The following is an 18,709-nucleotide window of genomic DNA, read 5'->3' on the forward strand; positions in this document are numbered from 1 at the left end:
CACGTTAGTCTTCATCGTATGCTTCGCGTTTCCCTTCCTCTGTCAATTTGCCATGCTTATCCAAGTAGCCGCTGGTGACCAGCTCAGCAACAACATTCTCCAGTGATGGCGCCACTGGCGGGTCAAGAAGCTCGAAGCCCGGCATGCCATCAGCAGCGTGTCTCTTGAGCATCAGCGCGAGCTTGTTGAGCGCGCCGCCATCTCGCTTGACGTGCGGAACTGTGTGCTCTTGGAATCCAGCGTACTCGCCCTCCATGTAGAGCCGGTGGCAGTGCCCCGCAGAGGCGGCGCCGGCCACCGCTGCCCGCCTGATCGCCGCCTCCTTGGAGACCATCGCAAGCGGGTCCTCTGACAGCACGCCGGTGTCGACGACGTACGTGATCCCGGGGACCAGAACAGCCGTCTCGGCCACGTCCGTCGCCAGCACGACTCTCCTCGATCCACCTGGCGCAGGGTCCAGTGCGTAGTCCATGAACTCTTCCGGGAGGTTGTCGTGGACGAAGCGAAGGACCAGCCCTGGCAGGTCGAGCTGCGCAAGCTTCTCGTAGGCCTCCTGGATGCGGATGATATCCGGCAAGAACACCAGCACGTCGCCGGGCGGCTTCGACCTGTGGATGTCCGTCACCTCGTCGACCACCGCGCTCACCATGTCGAGCATGGGCCCCCGCGAGTAGTGCACCGCGACGGGGTGCAGCGCGCGCTGGAACGCGACGATCGGCGCGCCGAAGAAGAAGTCGCTGAGCGAGCTGTCTTCCGGTCCGCCGGCGGTGCAGACGACCACGTTGAGGTGACCCGTTTCCTCCGTGGCCACGGCGGCCTTGACTACCCCGAGGAGGAGGTCGGTGCAGAGCGTGCGGTCGTGTGCCTCGTCGACGACGACCGTGCGGAACGCCGCGGCGAAGGCCGGCCTCCCGTCGTTGCAGCACAACATGTCGATGAGCACCCGGGTGGTCGTGAACCAGACGTCGTCGGAATCCCGCTCCTGGCCGGGTTTCGACGAGGCCACGGTCACCGCGAGGAGCCGAGGCTGCGCGCAGATGACCGGGCCGAAGCCATAGTTGGCGAGGTATCGGGGGAGCACCGTGGACTTGCCGGAGCCTGGCGCCGCGGAGACAAGGACAATCCTATAGTTTTGGAGATAATCGAGGATTGTACCAATGTGGTGAGAGATCGCCGGTGCCTGGGGCTCGGGTTCCGGCGGAACGCCGGTTGCCATGCCTGGAAGTTGCAGGAGGCGACGACACGAGGGACGCACGGCTGTGCGGCATCCAACAGTTTTGTAGAGTGGATTGAGAATCGGAACACGACCGAACGAGATGTGGACTCGGAGTCGGGCTTTCCTAGTCGGTGCCGGGCCGAATCCAACATGTAGTCCTTGGAAATAGCAGCACAGATGACAGATCCCATATCCTGCACAAGTAAAGGCTTGTTTAGCACAGCTCAACTTCAATAGTAAAGCTGTTTTTTTTTAGAAAAATAGTTTTATGGGCAACTTTTTAGATGAAGCTAAGCTGTTTTGAAAAAAGAATTAGGTAAAATAGCTTCACCAACTACTTCATGTATAGTTGAGAGAGAAATGAGAGAGAGAGAGAGAGAGCTGCAATAAGCTATTTTTTTTAGCTTCATCCCAACTCATGTCTGTGTGAGATGAGGAAAAACAGTTTCACCTATAAAGCTGTTTTGGAAATAAGTGTTTGGCAAAAAAACAGCTCACTGTACCAAACAGGCCCTAAACCGCTGAACTGCTCTCAACCATCTCCCCGTCACACCACCTCTCGAATTGTGGATCTGGGCGAGTGGAACATGGCGGAGGCGGCCGTCTCCACGGTGGCGCAGAAGGAGGCGGCGTCGAAGTAGAAGAAGGAGATGGATCTAGGCAAGCGGAACATGGAGAAGGCGGTCGTGCTCCACGGCTGTGCAGAAGGAGGCGGCGTCGAAGTCAGAAGCAGGAGGTGGGGAAGCCCTTGCAAAAAGAGGTTAAGGGGAAGGAGACGGCGAAGCAGGAGGGAAAGGAGACGGCGCTCTGCAAGTGGAACATGAAGGAGGCGGCGACGCAGAAGGAGCAGGAGATGCGGGAGCCCTTGCAAAAATAGGATAATGGGAAGGGGACGCCGTCGACGTCGAAACAGGAGGGGAAGGAGACGGCGTCGAAGTCAAAGCAGTAGATGGATGAGGCCTGGCAGATTGTGGAGGCCGTCGTGTCTGATGACACCGATTCGGAGGACGAGGACGCGGTGGCGGCGCGGTGGAACAACGGCCTAGGTGAGCCACTCACGCGGTGGAACAACGGTCTTGCTGCCAAGTTGGGAAATGGTGGGGTGATTTTGGTGCTAGCTGAGACGAAAAATGGCTTTGCCATTTTCATGTACGATGGGATCAAGCTCCTTAAAGAGGATGCCCATCAGAATATTTGGGTAGACTTCGCCGAACATACTGTGGCAAAAAGAACTGTTTGGCTGTTAGAATATCATCCTTTTGATCCCAAGGTGAGCACCATTAGTTCTAATGGTGTCAGTTATGAGCTTGCTACTATAATCAGAAAGCATATTGAACCGGGGCAAAAATTAGCTGTTGAAAATAAGGTTTACCCAAAAAGTCATACAAAATAGCATGAAAATATCTTGCCTATGTGATGGTACTGTGGAGGAGTTGATGTGGGGCTTGAAGATTCAGATGCCATATTTAGTGCCTGCAGAAAAATCAATGTTGGACGAAAAGGATTGCTTCCTAATAATGAGTAAAGGAATGAAACAGCTTCTAAATAGACATGGCTTTATATTGGAACCAGAAGATATGAAGGTTACTAGACATATTATTAACCTGGCAGGTGTGGTGCATATGTGTGATAGTTGTGTGAAAAAACATGATTACTCCTTGCGCAGTGCTGCTGAGCACCTAAAGAGAATATCTCGCATTGACACTCAGGAATGGATTTAATGAAAACTTGCAACTGCACTGAAGATGATATGTTGCCCTAGAGAAAAAGTTGCAGCAGCTCCATGGCTGTTTTCAAAACGTGTTCTGGACTTCTGGTGAAGCTAATGAACGATGCACCCAAATATAAGGGCAAGATATTGAAGGAGCCCCTCTTGATCGTGTATAATGAAATGTACTTGACCCGTAATACTAGATCCAATGCGTTTCGGAAATTGAACCGTTTGCTGGGACAAAGGGAAAAAATTCAAGAAAACGTTGTTCAACTTGCAGAGTGCAACAAAAGTTTTTGGGCGGAATGCAACAAAAGACAGAATCCGCCAACTCTGGTACCAGCTAATGTGCTCGGGAGACATACTTGTATCTCCAGCCATCAACTTCACAGGACGAATGAACCAGGCATCTTATCTATGCACATTCATCCATCAAAGGACGTTGTTGCCAACTTGCCACTGGTGGTATTGATACCAATGCAGTGCTCTTTGATCGGCCGTCTCTGGTCAAATTTTCTGCACGCTTACTGGTCACTCAAAGAAAACCACTTTGAGATTTGTTGATGGGGATGAACTCTTCATAACTGGATCAGCAGATAAGACTGTTCGCATTTGGCATTGGAGCGAGTATGGAAACTGTATGCATATATTAAAAGATCATACTGCTGCTGTTGCGGTTGTTACTGTCCACGCGGTTGAGAAATATTTTGTGTCTGCTTCCAAGGATAAATCATGGCGACATCCTTAAGAAACTCATTGATCTCATTCGACCGCATCGTAACCGTTGCATACGGCGATGTGAAGCCCAACCCAATTCGAGCGGCATGCTTTTGTGACATTCCTACCTGGGAACTATCCCATCCACTCCCTAAGGCCAGTCTCATTGGGTTTTCACTAGGATGTCATGCACATTTATTAGAGCGTCATATCAGCAAAACTGTACTTTTTACATGAAACGAAGAGGAGAGAGAATAAAGTAGTTTCACCTAAAACTCTGCGGGCGTTGCTTCCCACATGGTGAAACGGGATGAAATCCCCACTGAGGGCTAAATCGTTTCACCATCTTGCATGTGATCCAATCATTTTGCAGTAATTAAATACTTTGTTTAGCCTTGGAAACAATAAAGTGACATGCTTCATTGCTGGGGTTATTTTATAGATGGTTTTATTTCAATCTTGATTACGTGTTGGTATGTGAAACCGTGTAGTGACACTGTTCGTTGAGACTGGTCTAATGGTTGCAGCTGTTGTTATTCCGTTCTTGGTGAAGAACCAAGCTGGTCTATCCTTCATCTGGTTTGATGAGAATGCAAGGAAAGAGTACTTCCTACCACACAAGTGGAAACGCTTTGTCACAAGTGTGTGCAAACGCCTATAATCAAATTGTTGTCTTGTGCTGGAATGATTTTCAAACTGGGGTTTGTTGATAAGCCATGACAGAAAGTACTGTTTGCTGATTTGTTACGAGAGAAAACACTGCTAAACCAGATATTCAGCAGCTGTATAAAAGTTACACTCAAGAACCAGTCTGCCACATGATGATAGTGTCAAATGACACAGTTAGAGTGCTATACTTGTGGTGGGAGTGATCTCCATAACCTTGCTGTTTCTAATTTGCCTAGCTATAGGACCCGTTGGGTCCACTCAACTAAGAGCTTGTTTTATCCCATATAGTAGCTAACAATTAGCTGCTAAAAATATTAAAACCAATCTCTTGGTCAGATTATTAGTTGAGTGGATCCAAATGGGACCTAGCAATTATTTGCGTAAACTGAAAAAACCAGATAATAGCTAGTAATTGTTAGCTAGGTGGTAGGTATCATACACGAGCAAACTTACTTAATTTAGTAGTTGGCTCTACTAACTATTAGCTAGCTAGTTGTTATTTATTAGCTAATGGATCCAAATAGACCCTTAACTAAGGATCTAAACAAGACTTTAGCTATGTTTTAGCAATTTATTTGGTGCATATGATCAGGCCTAAAATTTTCATGACACAATCTGGCATAACGGACAGTGTCATATGTAAATCCAAAAGACGCGGTTCTGCTTCCTCTAAACTCCTCTACTATTGTTCACCAATCTAAAGATGGTCAATATTGTTCACCAATCTGAAGATGGCATAAACCCATATGTGAACCGCTGTGTGTAACTACATGAGTACAATTAAAATCATGCATCAAAAACATTTTGATAATGGACAAATCGTTGGATAGATCTTGAGTTCGCCATATCAACTGTTCACCAATCTGAACACGACATGTTAATATTGACGTAAGCCATGATGTGTGAACCGCTTACATAATTACAACTCGATTACAATCATGTATAAAACCATCTGGTAATGGACAAATAAATCGTTGGATAGATCTGGAGTTCGCTGTACTTTAATGATGCCAAAAATGATAGTGCTCAAACCATTCTTTTTGCTCGGCTGCATCTGAGTGTGTATTATCTTATATTATACCAGCTGTGTCCAGCAGAATGAATATCATTTTTTAGAACAGTAGAATGAATATCATTAGCTGTGTCACTATTCGTCTGAGTAGATAATCCATTAAGGCCCTGCTTAGTTCCTAAAATTTTTTCAATATTTTTCAAAATTTCCCGTTACATTGAATCTTTAGACACATGTATGGAGCATTGAATATAGATAAAAAAAAATAACTAATTATATAGTTTGTCTGTAATTTGTGAGACAAAATTTTTGAGTCTATTTAGTCTATAATAATTGAATAATAGTTGTTAAATACAACCAAGGCCTAAGAAACGCGCATATACTTCTTGAATGATTTTTTTTATGATGATGAGACTAAAGCGTGCATACAAATGGTGCGATCCATCGGCGGAGCTTGTTCGGCTCTGCAACTGATTTGTGTTACCTATATCGTGTATTCCATTGTATCACGACACAATCTCTCTGTCCCACTACAGCTTCATATGGTTTGGTCCTAATTAGTGGAGAATCTAATAACACTTAGCTGACATCCTAAATGTTAGTATTTTATTATATGAATTTGGTTAAATTTAAAATATTTTAACTTTTTAATTCTTTTAAAAATAATTTATAATTTGAGATGGAGGTAGTACTTGATTTGATATCAATCAAGTTTATAGTTTGCCACTTTGCCGCCCGCCGGCAACTCGCTTTTCGTGCAAGCAATGCAAAGCGCATAGTACATACTCCTATATGGCCGCCAGCTTGTATTCGCACACGCTAAGAATGACGACGAGCAAAGCAGACGTGGCACAAGAGTCAAGAGATTATGCGAGTCGCAAACCCTATTGCACTAGCGTGCCGCAGTGCCTTGCTAGCTGAAATGTGGTGATGAAAGATCAACGTGTCAATGTGTTCTTTATGAGTAGTAGATGAGCCATCCAGCTAATTAACTAGCTGTTGACCTTCTCTCAACCCGTTATTAAAGGTTTATTTTTCGAGCAACTCTTCACTTCTGAAAAGTTTTATCTTGTAAAACAAACTAGGTAGTTCCAATTTTCCAAAGATGCAAATAAAGAAAGTGCACGTCGAGTATCACAAAACGCTACATCATTACTATATATAAAAACAAAAGATCAAAATTGATTGGCGTATGACAACTTTTCGTCTAGCCTTGAATTGAAGTACACTGACGACTTAAAAATTTCAAACTCGTAGAAAAAAATTCATGCAAGGGGGTGGGTGTCACAATAATGATCTATGTTACACACGATTCGGTGATGTGCACAATCCGCCTCTTTCTAGTTTTTGGCAATCCACGATTTACTGAATGACTTTTGACAGTGTTAGCATATCCAAACTGGATTAAAGTCCCTGTTTTTCAAGGATTTAGTTTATTGAAAACATTTCCTTTGGGAGAAGTCGATTCTGATTCTTTTGAGAAAAATGTTTTTCTGGTTTCTAGCATCTACTACTAGGTTTGAAGAAATATTTACTATTCAAACTTTAAATAGCTAAAGTTTTGGTACTCCCTCCGTCATAAAATAAGTGTCATCGTTTTCATTAGATATATCATTGTATATAATTAGTATCATTGGTTGCATGATTGAATCGATTTTTTATAATAAAATTGTTTGAAGATACATATATTGCTAATATTTTTTATAAATATAATTAAATTTAATAAAAAGTTTGACCGGTGCGAATATAACACTTGCGAAAGAGTGAAAATTCGTACTCCCTCCGCATCGGATTTAAAAGTTATTTTGGATATAATTTGAGTCAAACATTAGAAATATAAATCATCAATAACTTTTAGATTATTGAGTTTGTAAATGTAAAAATTATATTAATAAATTTATTTTGAAAAATATTTTCATACACATCATTTTTTCAAAATACTTTTATAAAAACTAGAGGTTAAAATTATATTTTGAAGACTTATGCTAAGGCTTTGTTTAGATGCGAAAAGATTTTGAATTTTGCTACTGTAGCACTTTCGTTTGTTTGTGGTAAATAGTGTCTAATTATGGACTAACTAGGATCAAAAGATTCATCTCGTGATTTACAGGTAAACTGTGCAATTAGTTTTTATTTTCGTCTATATTTAATGCTTCATGTATGTATCGAAAGATTCGATGTGACATAAAATCTTAAAAATTTTTTAGTTTTTGGGTGAACTAAACAAGGCCTAAGTGAGTATCAAAGAATAGACCTAGAGTTGGCACATGCGGACATATGCCATTCTGTCCACTTGTGATGAATGATGATAAGGGCCGCCAGGCCGGCCGGCACCAGTACTACCTGCCATCTGGTCCTAGTCCGGGTGGTCAGCGAGACAGTAGTAATGGTTTCGTCTTCAAGGCACTTGTCGGCCTTCTCGTGATGGCGACGGGTTAGGGTACTCGTAAGGGCACTCACAATGCAGACTCTATCATAGAGTCTAAAGCTATTTATTACCTCGAACAATGTGGACTTAAAGTCTAAATAAGACTTGGAGTCTTATTTTTTCTACCTCTTTCTTCAATAAATATGCTGCTACATCAGCAAAATACCATAAATAGTATGTAGTTAAGTGTCTTGGACTCTGTGATAGAGTCTTGCATTGTGAGTGCCCTAATACAGACTTTACCATAGAGTCTAAATTCATTTATTATCTCGAACAACGTGAATTTAGAGTTTTATTTTTTCTATCTCTTTCTTTAATAAATATGCTGCCACATCAGCAAAATACCATAAATAATATGTAATTAATTGTCTTGGACTCTGTAATAGAGTCCTGCATTGTGAGTGCTCTTAGGACCTTGTTTACTTTTCAAAAATTGTGTAAAATTTATATTAAATTTAATGTAAGAATATTAAATATAAATTAAAAAGTAATTAATTACAAAGTTTGTCTGTAATTTATGAGATAAAATTTTATATTTTTATAATTAGATAATATTTATCAAATATAAATAAAGATGATATAGTGTTTATTTTATAAAAATTTTGAACTAAACAGGCCATGAGATGCCGCCCGGCAGGATTTGGTGGAGCGTGACGGCAACGGCGCACCCATCGTCCACATTCAACCGGTTGGCAGAGAGAGACGTGATTATCTGCTCATTTGTTTACTCCTTTCCACGACGATATTCATATCATATCATTAACGTTCAGTCCTAGCCACACACCCAGCCAAAGCGGTGGCGTGCCCCATGGTGCACACACCTTTTTTCAACGCGATCTTCTACGCCGTGCTCCTGTGCAGTCAGGCCGTGTTTAGTCGGCGAAAATTTGTTGGATTTAGGTACTGTAGGAATTTAATCTGTATTTAATAATTATTATTTGACAATAAACTAACTATATTTAAAAGATTTATTTAAACTATATAATTAGTTATTTTTTATTTATATTTAATGTTAAATATATGTGTTTAAAGATTTGATATGATAAAAAAAATCTGTGCCGAAGATTATTGTCCGTACTCGGTAGAGATTTGAGAATCATTTTGTTCTCCGCTGTACAGTCCGCACAGAGCCACGCGACGTGTCTGCTCTATTGCTCGCTACCGTGACGAAAGCCGGACCATGCAGAATCGATGACCCGATGGATGCAGGCATGCAGCACTGCAGGCTGCAGTAAATCCAGCCGGCTCTCCTGTCCTTTCCCAGGCAGGTGCGGGTTGCTCCGAAATGCACGGGCGTGTCAGCCAGTCAAGGGATGTGTAGGACCGGCACGAACTTCCTGCCGAAGAGAACCCCTCCATCCCAATCCGTTTCGTCGCATCGATGAAGCAGAGGCACCAAACCATGAAACCAATGTCGCCCGCGCGCGCCGCATGCCCCTCCTGCAACGAGAACGAAAGACCAGCCTGCCGGGCCGGGCGGGGCAAGGCTCGCGCGCGTTGGCGTCCGTCCCGCGTCCCCAACCCGAAAGCGGCGCGGCAACGCTAGCGTGCAACGCCGCAACCACTCCGCAGTCCCCACGCAGTCCGCGCCTACCGCCGGCCCCGCTCACCTAGAACACGGACTGCGGGCCCCGCCCCGCAGATAAATTATTATTACTTTTTTATTATAAATTAATTTTTTTTAAGAAACTTTTTTTTGTTCTAAATTATTTGGGCGACTAGAAAAGAGCCCTACCAAAGCAACGCGGACGGCCCATTAAACCGGGCGCACCACGTGCCGCGCACCGGACCGCCCGATCTGGCTGGGCCCCGCAGTGGCGTGGTGGGGGTGGGACTACAACTAGACTCGAGCAACTTCCGGGAAGGCACGCACGCACCGCATCTCGAGACGCGGCTATAAAGAAAAAAAAACGGGTCGGGGCGGAAAAATATTCGGGCGCTGCAGTTTTTGGTTTTGGGAGGGGAGGGAGGGAGGGAAGGAATCAGATTGGCGCAGGCAGATGAGACTGGAGAGAGAAGGGGGAGAGGTCAGATCAGGCGACGACGAGGCAAGCGGCAGGAGAACTGGAGGAGGCGGCGGATTAGGGAGTGGTTGGCGCGTCGCCGTCGCAAGCCAGTGAGAGCTGCCAGGGAGCACTCCTTTTTAATCGCTGCGGCGCCCGCCGTCTGCTCCTGCCGGCCGCACTCAAGCGTGAGCGTGAGCGAGCTCTGGGCCGGACTGGAGCGATCCTATCAGGTATACTAGTTCATTGTATCTCGCCATTCATTTCTTCTTTTTTGCCGGTTTCTGTGAGACGATGCTGTTTGTGCGGTCCCGGCGAGTGGAGCGGTTGGAGAGGGATACGAGATTTGTGTTGATTTTTTTTTTCTGAAAGTTTTCTCGATCCATCTCGCTGATATTTGGCGTTCTTCCTGCCTGACTGAGCCGCGGGTAGATAGTAGATACCGTGGTCGTCTTGTTCAGATTGCTGATTTCCTCTCGAGGTATATTGGGATGCTTCTATTCCACGCAAGCGTGTGATCTTGTTTTTCTTGCCTCTGGGACCGTGGATTCCGCTTCTGCGTGTGAGGAAAGTTTTTGGTTGCTCACTTTTACACTGCACGGCAGCAGTGTGAGGGACTTGTTCTTCAGCCACTGCTGCGCTTTGATTTGCATGGGGTTACTAGCAATTGAGTGGGAGTGGTAGCTGTAGATTTATTCTGATTATTATGATGTCGCTGAGCTCACCTCGTCATCAGTGAATGAACCGAGCTGTGGCATCTGGGACAGAATTGAAGTTGTTTGATGGCTCAATGATGTTATATACGCATTTGCTACTGTAGTGTTTGCACTAATTGAATCTTTCTGTTTGTGTGCATTCCATTCATCATTAACCCAGTAGATTTGTTTGTATCTACCTTCTGCTAGTCTACTTCTGTGATAGTTTTATTATTTCTAAAACTCGTATTGCCTTTAATTTAACACGGCAATAAATAACTTCTTCTATATTAAGAATATTATTTTTTACGTCACCGTGCTTCTAGTAGTATCTTTGATCTACCCAATCATCTGCTTGTTTATTGTCGGTTGGTATGCGATGTACTGTGCCTTCAGTTCTGCTTAATCTGGGGAAACTGACAACGATTTGTACCAGAGGACACAGATTATCAGCTGATTGTCCGTGACACGGCAAGATGTCGCTGGCCAAGAAGGAAGAGGTACTCAGAAACTTCCTCCTCGGAGGTCAATTCTGGTTGTTTGAACGTCTCATTCACATTTGCGTAAAAATCCTGGGTGTTTTATGGGCAGGTTTGCAGTCACCGACTTGTACCGCAGTTGGATGAGCCAGGGGTTGGTGTGCCTATTAAGAAGAGGCCAGTTTTCCTGTCTGACAGATCGGTTGCATCTGGCATACCACTCTCGATAAAGCCCCCATCTCCAACGAAGATGATGCCTGTTACTGCTCCAGGGACAGGCCGCCGCGAGGAACCATTTTTCAACATTGCTAACTTAGACACAAGTGTCATCACCAAAGGTAAGGAAATCCCTGACACCCAGATCCAAGACCATGCCAACACGTCGCTTACTGCGCTATCCATGACCAATGGCAACGGAATGCTATTTAATGGATCAAGTGAGGTCCCTTCTATTGCAGATAGTGCTACAAGGACTTCTGCACCAGTTGCTGAATTGCAACGTCCAAATTTTTTGGCTCTGGATTTACAGTTACCATCTCGTCAAAGTGGCAAAAATAATAACTATGGCTCTCTTGTGAAGAAAGAGAAACTGGACCAGAGTCTTTCTGAACACCACAATAACGTTCCTATTGCAAATGAAATCAATGCTTCTGGGAATAGTATTGTTGGGAGACTACCTAACTTGGATCTGAATATACTGCCAGACCCTGCTGATTCACTTGAAAGTTTGCCTAAAATGCATGAAAGTGGGAGTGGGTTGTATCATCATAGAACAATTCAACATCAGAAAGCTCAGGTGACCCCAGCGGCAGCTATTTCTACAATAAACAGTGGAATAAGTCTAAATATTGGCAGTACTCTGAACATGTCTAATTCATATGGGCTTTCTCATAAGTCTGGACCTGCTGATGTTACCTTAGATTTGCAACTTAAACCACCAGCAAGACCTGAGCTAGGGATAAACTGGAAAGGACTTGCTCCTGCTCCAGAACTGAGTCTCTCTCTATTTGGTAAGCCTATGGATGAGCCCAAGTCTCTTAGCACCCCTAATGCTTTATTTGATTCTGGGACTGCTGGAAGTTCCAAAAAGGTCAGTGAGGAGGCTGCTGCTACACTTGTGTCAGATAAGACACCAGTTGAGAAGAATGTAACACCCGTGCCCTGCAATGTAAATCCTCAGAATACTACATCAGCAACTGTTTCTGGAATTGATCAGCTGCCATCTAATAATTTGGTGAAGAAAGAACCTGAAGAAATATCCCAGCAGCATATTCTTGACGGTGCTGAAAAGGTAAATCTATCAGAACGACAAAGTGTTGGACTAGTTATCAGTTGTGCTGAATCTGAAAAGACCGACGGTGCACCCCAAGGTCCCCGTAAAACTGGGTTTGATTTGAATTCTGACATCTCTACAAATAATAGTATCCATAATGGGCCTGATGTAGCAGCAGTTAGTGTCCCAATACCAGCTGAAAGTTTACCTGATACTTCCCACGCCAAGACCATGCCTGCTGGTCCTGAAGTTGACAAATGTGTGAAGCATGAAGAATCCGCAAGTGCTACCCCTAATCTCCCTGTTGTAGAAACAGGAAGTGGTCATACTACACTGTTGATGGAAGCAAAATCACTGCCTTCGCAAAGTAATGTTGCCAGCCCTTCTGTTCGGTTATGTGAATCATCCAGCCAGCCCACTGTTTCTACTGTTTGCAAACCACCAGCCAGCCATATTCATGCTCATGAGGATACGAGACAGAGGTCTTGTGATGCTAATGAATCTAGTGGTGCATTACCAAGTTCCTCCACTCCTACAGTTGAACCTTTGCCTTTTAATTCTGTGGAGAATGCTATTGTTGATGGTATGTCACAAGGGAGTGCTGAAATGGACTGTTCAGATGATGATGGTAATGCTTTTTCACGAATTCCAACTACAAATAAGCCTCATGGTGAGCCGTTGGGGAATGGTCCCCCAATCAGCAAGGATGATATCAATAGTAATAACTTAAGCAAAGAGCTAAAGAAAGAACACGATAGTGATATGCATCAAGATTGTTCATCTATGAAAAATAAGGTTAATATTGATCCTATTGAAGGTGACAAGTGTATTAAAACAAAAGTTGGTGTTGTCAGCCATGCAGGTCAGCAGGGGCTTCGAAATGAGGTTTTTGTTAGTGAAAACTCTAAAGGCAAGCAATCTTTGAATTCTGATAAGAATACCCCAGTAAATAATATTGGCAATAGCATACATGATGCTAAGACAGCCACAGGTTCCAGTACCGCACATCTCCAAAAGTCAACAGCTTTGCCAAAATCTGCTTCCCCTAAATTGCAACCTACCAAGCAATCTCCTAAGACTTTAGATAGCTGTCTCGAGAAGACTAGAAGGCCAGATATAAAATCAGAGTTGTCTCCAAATGGTATGCAAGCTGGAAGTTGTAGTGAGAACCATGCAAAAATTGCTGCTTTGAAGAGAGAGCATCAGACTAAAAGTGAAGAGGTCAATAAACACTCTGATTTGCACCCAAGAGACTCTGTCCTGGGTGAAGACTCAGAACTTGATGGCGCTTCAAGCAGTCAACAGCATAGTGAATATGGCAAGAAGTCAGCGTCTGAAAAGTCAGAACATGACAAATCCAAACCCGACTCTTGTAACACATCTCTACAGAATGAAAAAGATGGACAACATGTTGGGGCAAATTGGAGAGAAATGGGGCATGTTTATGTGAATAGGTATGTTTCATGTCATCTGTTTCCATTGTGGGATACTACAGTAATCATGACTCGAGGTCCTCTTGCGTATGGTGCCTAGGTGTGCATGGTTTTATGTTTGGTTTGAATTATAAAAGTTTTCCCTCCTTTTGTCCATGTGCCATTTTTACAGGAACGAAAGATGGGAGAGATTCATGGAGTCTGAGCGAGAAAAGAACAATGGAGAAGAATGCCATGGTGGCAGACATGCATCTGATGTTATGAACAAACGAATGACAAACCACCGAGGTGGTTGGCGGGGTGCTGGATCCCGTGGCCATCTGAGGAACTTCCGAGGTCCAAGAATTAGCAATGAGTTTGCTGATGAATCTATTGGTGGCAGGAGGCATTCATTTGAAGATGAACCTGGGCACATCCGAGGTCCACATAGGAGGCGTCATTCACCACCACATGGATGCCTCATGAGAGAGATGGACATTGACGATTTCTATGGGAGAGAGATTCCAGACTCTAGGCTGCTGGCCCGTGGGCAAATAGAAGATCTCCCAGATGACATGATGGATGATAGGTTTTTTATGCCACATTCCCATAGACACCGTGGTCAAGGTGATCATGGATTCATCCACAGAGACAGGAGTCATTCCCCTGCACACAGAAGGGGTGGCCATGTGCATTTCCATCGGGGACGATCACCTGAAGTGATGCACAGATCACCGCCACTAATGCGAACTGACAGACCATACTTGCCTCACCGCCGGCACAACGGAATCCATGATGAGAGAGAAGTTATGCAGAGAAATGTGAGGAGGTGTGCCATGGAAGGTGATGCCTTTGAGCCACCGCTACATGCTGCTCACCTAACTGGACTCCATACAGAAGAGGAACTTGTGGGTAGAAGGAAGCATAGGGAGCGGAGAGCATATCTTCATTCTCCGGTCAGTGATGAAGACGAGATGCTCTCCTACCACACAGAGGATGACATGGAATTTGCTGAAGGAGGTGTTGGTCCACGGGAGCACGATGGCCGCTTCAGGAACAGGATAGGGCACAACAGGGCAAGAGGAGAACAAGAGGATGGGTACAGGCATCGTGGTGGTCATCAAGGGTGGCGAGACAGTGACTCGAATGACAGACCAAAAAGGAGGAGGTACTGACCTACTCACAGCATGGCCGGCTAATGAAGATGACGTTGGCCTTTGGTTGGACTGACTGAGGGCATCTGCCGCAGATCTCAGCTAAACCCAACAACCCTTTTTGCCAGCGTCTTCCATTCCATATATTGGTTTGTTTGTTGCATTATTTTCTCAGGAGAACATGGTGCTGCAGTGTGATACTCCCAGTCACCTGAAGCGTCTAAAGCATAGTCCTCTTCAAAGTAGCCCTGGATCCTCCTCCTTTTACAAGCTGAGCTGCTAGTACATGTGGATGATGAAGGTGGAGACACTGAAATTTGAGGCCAAGCTCAGTGAAATAAGACTCCACCGGCATGTGCTATTTTTGCCTGGCTGCAACTGAGCAAGGAGTCGAACCTGTTTGGGCAAAAAGCTACACAATACTTTTACATGCATGCATGGGTGCTGGTGGGACCTTGTATTAAAGACCGACTTGTCTCTATAATTTGGTTTTGAGTTGATGAGAGTACAGGTACAGCTGCTGTGGGACCGTACCCTTGTGGTCCGGTCTACGTCGTTGCTGTCTGGTTGGATTGGCTGGCCCGGCACTCCATGGGTGTACAGCTAGCGGGATAATATGCACCGAATAAAGATGTGTGTTGACTGTTAGAGTCTTGTTTTGGCACACCGTCCCTTTGGGGGCCTAGTCGTGCAGTGGAAAAGGTGAGCCGGGCGTCAAGGCGACAACGCCACTTCGGTGAAATTTCACATGATCTATGGGGGCTTACTACAACTGTGCTGGGCGTGGAACTGGAAGGAGCTGCGAAGCAGCTGCTGCGTGCTCCAGGGAATCGTTGTGTATTGGTGCTTGGCTCGTTGACGAGCTTTGGCTGGTCTAGTCCTGCTTGACAGCTCGAGTGATTTGGCATCTTCATAATTCTCATTTTATGGCCCAGGCGTTGTTGTGCCACTGTTGACCAGGGAATTGGGATTGACGCGACCCGAATGCGAACGAGCGCGATGTAGAATCGATTGGTTTGTCGCTTGGCAAATCGGTGCTTGACCGGCGTTGCGCTAAGTCGTCGCCTGTGCCTAGCAAATCCACACGCGTTTGCTTGCTTCCTCGAGCTGGCGAAGTTGGCCGATTTGGTGCGCGAGATGGCGAGGCGGCGACTGCAGGTCTAGACTGTGATGCGTCACACTATTCTTTCGAAGGAGCCATTCATCATTCATCAACGCAGCAATTCATACCAACAGACTTGCTGCGGACAGCTCTCAACAACTACAGCGTCACAAAATTTCGCTAAAAGTTGGTTTATGTTGAGAGAAAAAATATTGTTGAAAAGTATTGCTACTGAAGTGATGCCGAAGAACAGGGTCACAGTAAACTCCTTTCAAGATTAATTTCTTAGTTCTCTCAACAACAGCATCACAAAGCATTGTGCACAATGTGACTGATGAAATGAAATTAAGGGTGTTAAAGCGACTGTTAATCAAGCTCTTCTTTCCTCGAATGTCCTGACATTTCCCAGTTCTCACAACACACATATTCCACATCGAGAGGTAAAATTACAAGAAAAAGACGCACCCTACCGGAACAAAAACTCGCCATTTCACTTGGCCGGCGGCCCCGGCCACGTGCTGATCCGCTCCTTCTCGTACTTGACGAACAGCGCGGCGGCCGCGGCGACGGTGTACGCCTGCAGGAACAGCGTGGCCGGCTGGTGGTACTTCACCAGGGCCTGCCCGGATCCCAGCTCCACGAGCAGCACCGCGGCGAGCCCCACCGCGGCCAGCGCGCCGTTGAGCCGCTCGCTGTACGCGGTGAAGCCGAACTCGACGGGCGCGCCGAGCGCCGACCGGGGCTCCCGCAGCGGCACGGGCGGGAGCGTCACGGCGTTGGCGGACGCGGACGACGCCGCGGCCTTCTTCTTGCGCGCGCCGCGCTTCTTGGGCCCGACGCGGGACTTGATCTGTAGCACGCGCTGCTCGAAGTCGTCGTCCGCGGTGGCCGTCTTGGTGGCCGCCGGGGCCGGCTCCTGGTCGGCTGCTGCGGTGTCCTCGCCGGAGGAGGCCGCACGGGGAGGGAACGGCAACAGCAGCAGCGGGGCGCGATGCCGGAGAGGGGAGCGGAGGGTGGTGGGAGCGAAGGGGCTGGAGAGCGGCGTCGCCATTGCTCCTCTTGGCGCGTGCACGCACCAGCACTTCATGGCGCGGGCGCGAGCGGGTGCCTGCAGCTTGCGTCTCGTCTTGGTCTGGCTTGCCTCTGCTTTTGGATAGGGTCTTGGTTGGTTGGGTGTCGAGTGGCTCCGGTGGTTGCACGGTGCGTTGAAAACTGCCTCATGCTTCAGCCAGTCTTCATGGAGCTTGCGCTCGTGTGATGAGGTATTTTTCCGTTAGAAAATCCGTGCCAAAATGGTGGAGAAAATTATAGCTCGGCTTGCGTCGCTGTCACGTTCACAGTTCGGCCTGCTTTCCACTGGGCTTTTGCGTTTCTGCCCTACAATATCCACACAGACACGCCCGGGCTAAAAATGCAATGGGCCTTTAAACCCACCACATTAGCACGATTTTATTTTACTTGCTCAAAAAAACACGATTTTATTTTAGATATAGTCTCTTCGGTCACTGAGCGGTGAATGCCTTGCCATACAATGTTGTGTCTCATGTAATATTTCAGAGACATTTCACTTGGAAAAAGAAAACAAAAAAGATATACTCACTTCATCCCAAACTATAAGACGTTTGACTTTTTTTTACCCAAGTTTGATCGTGCAAATAAGAGGATTTCCACTAATGTCCCAAGTTTTTGTCTCTTCTTTTTGTCTCCTTCTGGCTTTAATCTCTTCAAAAAGAGGATGTCAATTTATTACACGTTGAACCCTCAGACTATCTAAATTCAAAAAAAATACTACTACCACATAGACAATGTGCATCATTGTTGAATTTGGGAAACATTACTCTTCATATTATATATGTTCTTAATTGCAATAGTCATTGTCTACTTTAATTAAATGTCTAGCATAGTTGGTTTGATCCTATTAAATTTATGTAATTGCTTGTATAACGTTCATCTAGAGAATTCCCAGGTGAATGATTGGCAATATGTAGACGTGGTGTTTAGATATCTTGCCTATCCGCGGGTGCTCCCTAATGTGCCGGGTCGTGTGGTGGTTCGTGCATGTGACTGTTATAGTTGTGTTGATTCCTCTGTAGTCCACCCCCTGTACATAGGTTTGGTAGAGTCCGGTCACGTCGGAGGTGACGTTATGTCTCAATATCCTCCTTAGTTGATGCTCCTTTTATATTTAATTATAATGTAGAGTTGACTAATAATGATTGCTAGACGTAATTGCACTAATTTAAGTATTCATTGATGCAGTTATAGAATTACCTTAGATATAATTTTCGTTATCTATTTATTGGCTATGTTATTGTTGTGACTAGATGAGAAACTCTGTGTTTATCTTTATATATATGATGCTTAATTCTTATTTATCACTTATATTTATCTTTATCATGTGACTACCCCTGTTATAAGTAGAGTAAATGATCTTGTTTTCACCTCTTATTCAATATATATAATTGTTATCAATGCCATATTTATAGTTTAGCTAGACCTTCCCAGTGGTATAAATATAAATCGACAACCTGGTAATACTCTAGGTAAAATGCTACAATGGTCTAATTATTTGTCCGCTTGTAGAGTTGTTATTTACTTACTTATTATATTTATTTCTGCCTAGTCACATAAAATGATATAACTATATTATGCATTTGTTTATTTCTAGCTATATATTAGGGATGACAACCTAGTTCAATGCTTAGGAATAGTGGCAAGAGATAAAGTGGCTAGTTTGCTAATGGAAAGTTAATTCAGTACCATACATTTCTTTAGTGTTGTCTTTTATTGATGACGTTAAGAAATACCAATAACAATGATCAAGATGTCCGAGTGAGC

General features: G+C 45.0%; 3 protein-coding genes across 5 annotated transcripts; 1 reads left to right on the forward strand and 2 right to left on the reverse strand.

Annotated features, from left to right (window-relative positions):
* LOC8084897 (pre-mRNA-splicing factor ATP-dependent RNA helicase DEAH1) lies at window positions 5-2,168 on the reverse strand. The gene is made up of 2 exons (XM_002468019.2): window positions 1,720-2,168; window positions 5-1,410 (listed from the first exon to the last, which is right to left on the reverse strand). Exon 2 carries the CDS (start codon window positions 1,214-1,216, stop codon window positions 5-7), a length of 1,212 nt encoding a protein of 403 aa, XP_002468064.1. The 5' UTR covers window positions 1,217-1,410; window positions 1,720-2,168.
* Window positions 9,711-15,691, forward strand: LOC8084898. 3 transcript variants are annotated; one of them, XM_021452052.1, is made up of 5 exons: window positions 9,711-9,989; window positions 10,888-10,951; window positions 11,043-11,268; window positions 11,389-13,657; window positions 13,809-15,248. In XM_021452052.1, exons 2-5 carry the CDS (start codon window positions 10,928-10,930, stop codon window positions 14,788-14,790), a joined length of 3,501 nt encoding a protein of 1,166 aa, XP_021307727.1. In that variant the 5' UTR covers window positions 9,711-9,989; window positions 10,888-10,927; the 3' UTR covers window positions 14,791-15,248. The 3 variants fall into 3 exon arrangements, with proteins under 3 accessions (XP_021307727.1, XP_021307725.1, XP_021307726.1); XM_021452050.1 differs by having other exon boundaries at window positions 11,043-13,657; window positions 13,809-15,691; XM_021452051.1 differs by having other exon boundaries at window positions 10,848-10,951; window positions 11,043-13,657.
* LOC8084899 lies at window positions 16,204-17,123 on the reverse strand. The gene has a single exon (XM_002468020.2). The coding sequence runs from the start codon at window positions 16,956-16,958 to the stop codon at window positions 16,362-16,364; it is 597 nt and encodes a 198-aa protein (XP_002468065.2). The 5' UTR covers window positions 16,959-17,123; the 3' UTR covers window positions 16,204-16,361.

Source organism: Sorghum bicolor, chromosome 1, assembly GCF_000003195.3.
Source record: "Sorghum bicolor cultivar BTx623 chromosome 1, Sorghum_bicolor_NCBIv3, whole genome shotgun sequence".
NCBI classification, from domain to species: Eukaryota; Viridiplantae; Streptophyta; class Magnoliopsida; order Poales; family Poaceae; genus Sorghum; species Sorghum bicolor.

What these genes read in the sequence shown, in the direction of transcription:
- LOC8084899 (XM_002468020.2), bottom strand. Translation starts at nt 16,958, where the DNA reads ATGAAGTGCTGGTGCGTGCACGCGCCAAGAGGAGCAATGGCGACGCCG.
- LOC8084898 (XM_021452050.1), top strand. Translation starts at nt 10,928, where the DNA reads ATGTCGCTGGCCAAGAAGGAAGAG. An exon ending in CGCTGGCCAAGAAGGAAGAG is followed by an intron (nt 10,952 to 11,042) that starts GTACTCAGAAAC and finishes TTTTATGGGCAG; the next exon opens with GTTTGCAGTCACCGACTTGT. An exon ending in GGGCATGTTTATGTGAATAG is followed by an intron (nt 13,658 to 13,808) that starts GTATGTTTCATG and finishes CCATTTTTACAG; the next exon opens with GAACGAAAGATGGGAGAGAT.
- LOC8084897 (XM_002468019.2), bottom strand. Translation starts at nt 1,216, where the DNA reads ATGGCAACCGGCGTTCCGCCGGAACCCGAGCCCCAGGCACCGGCGATC.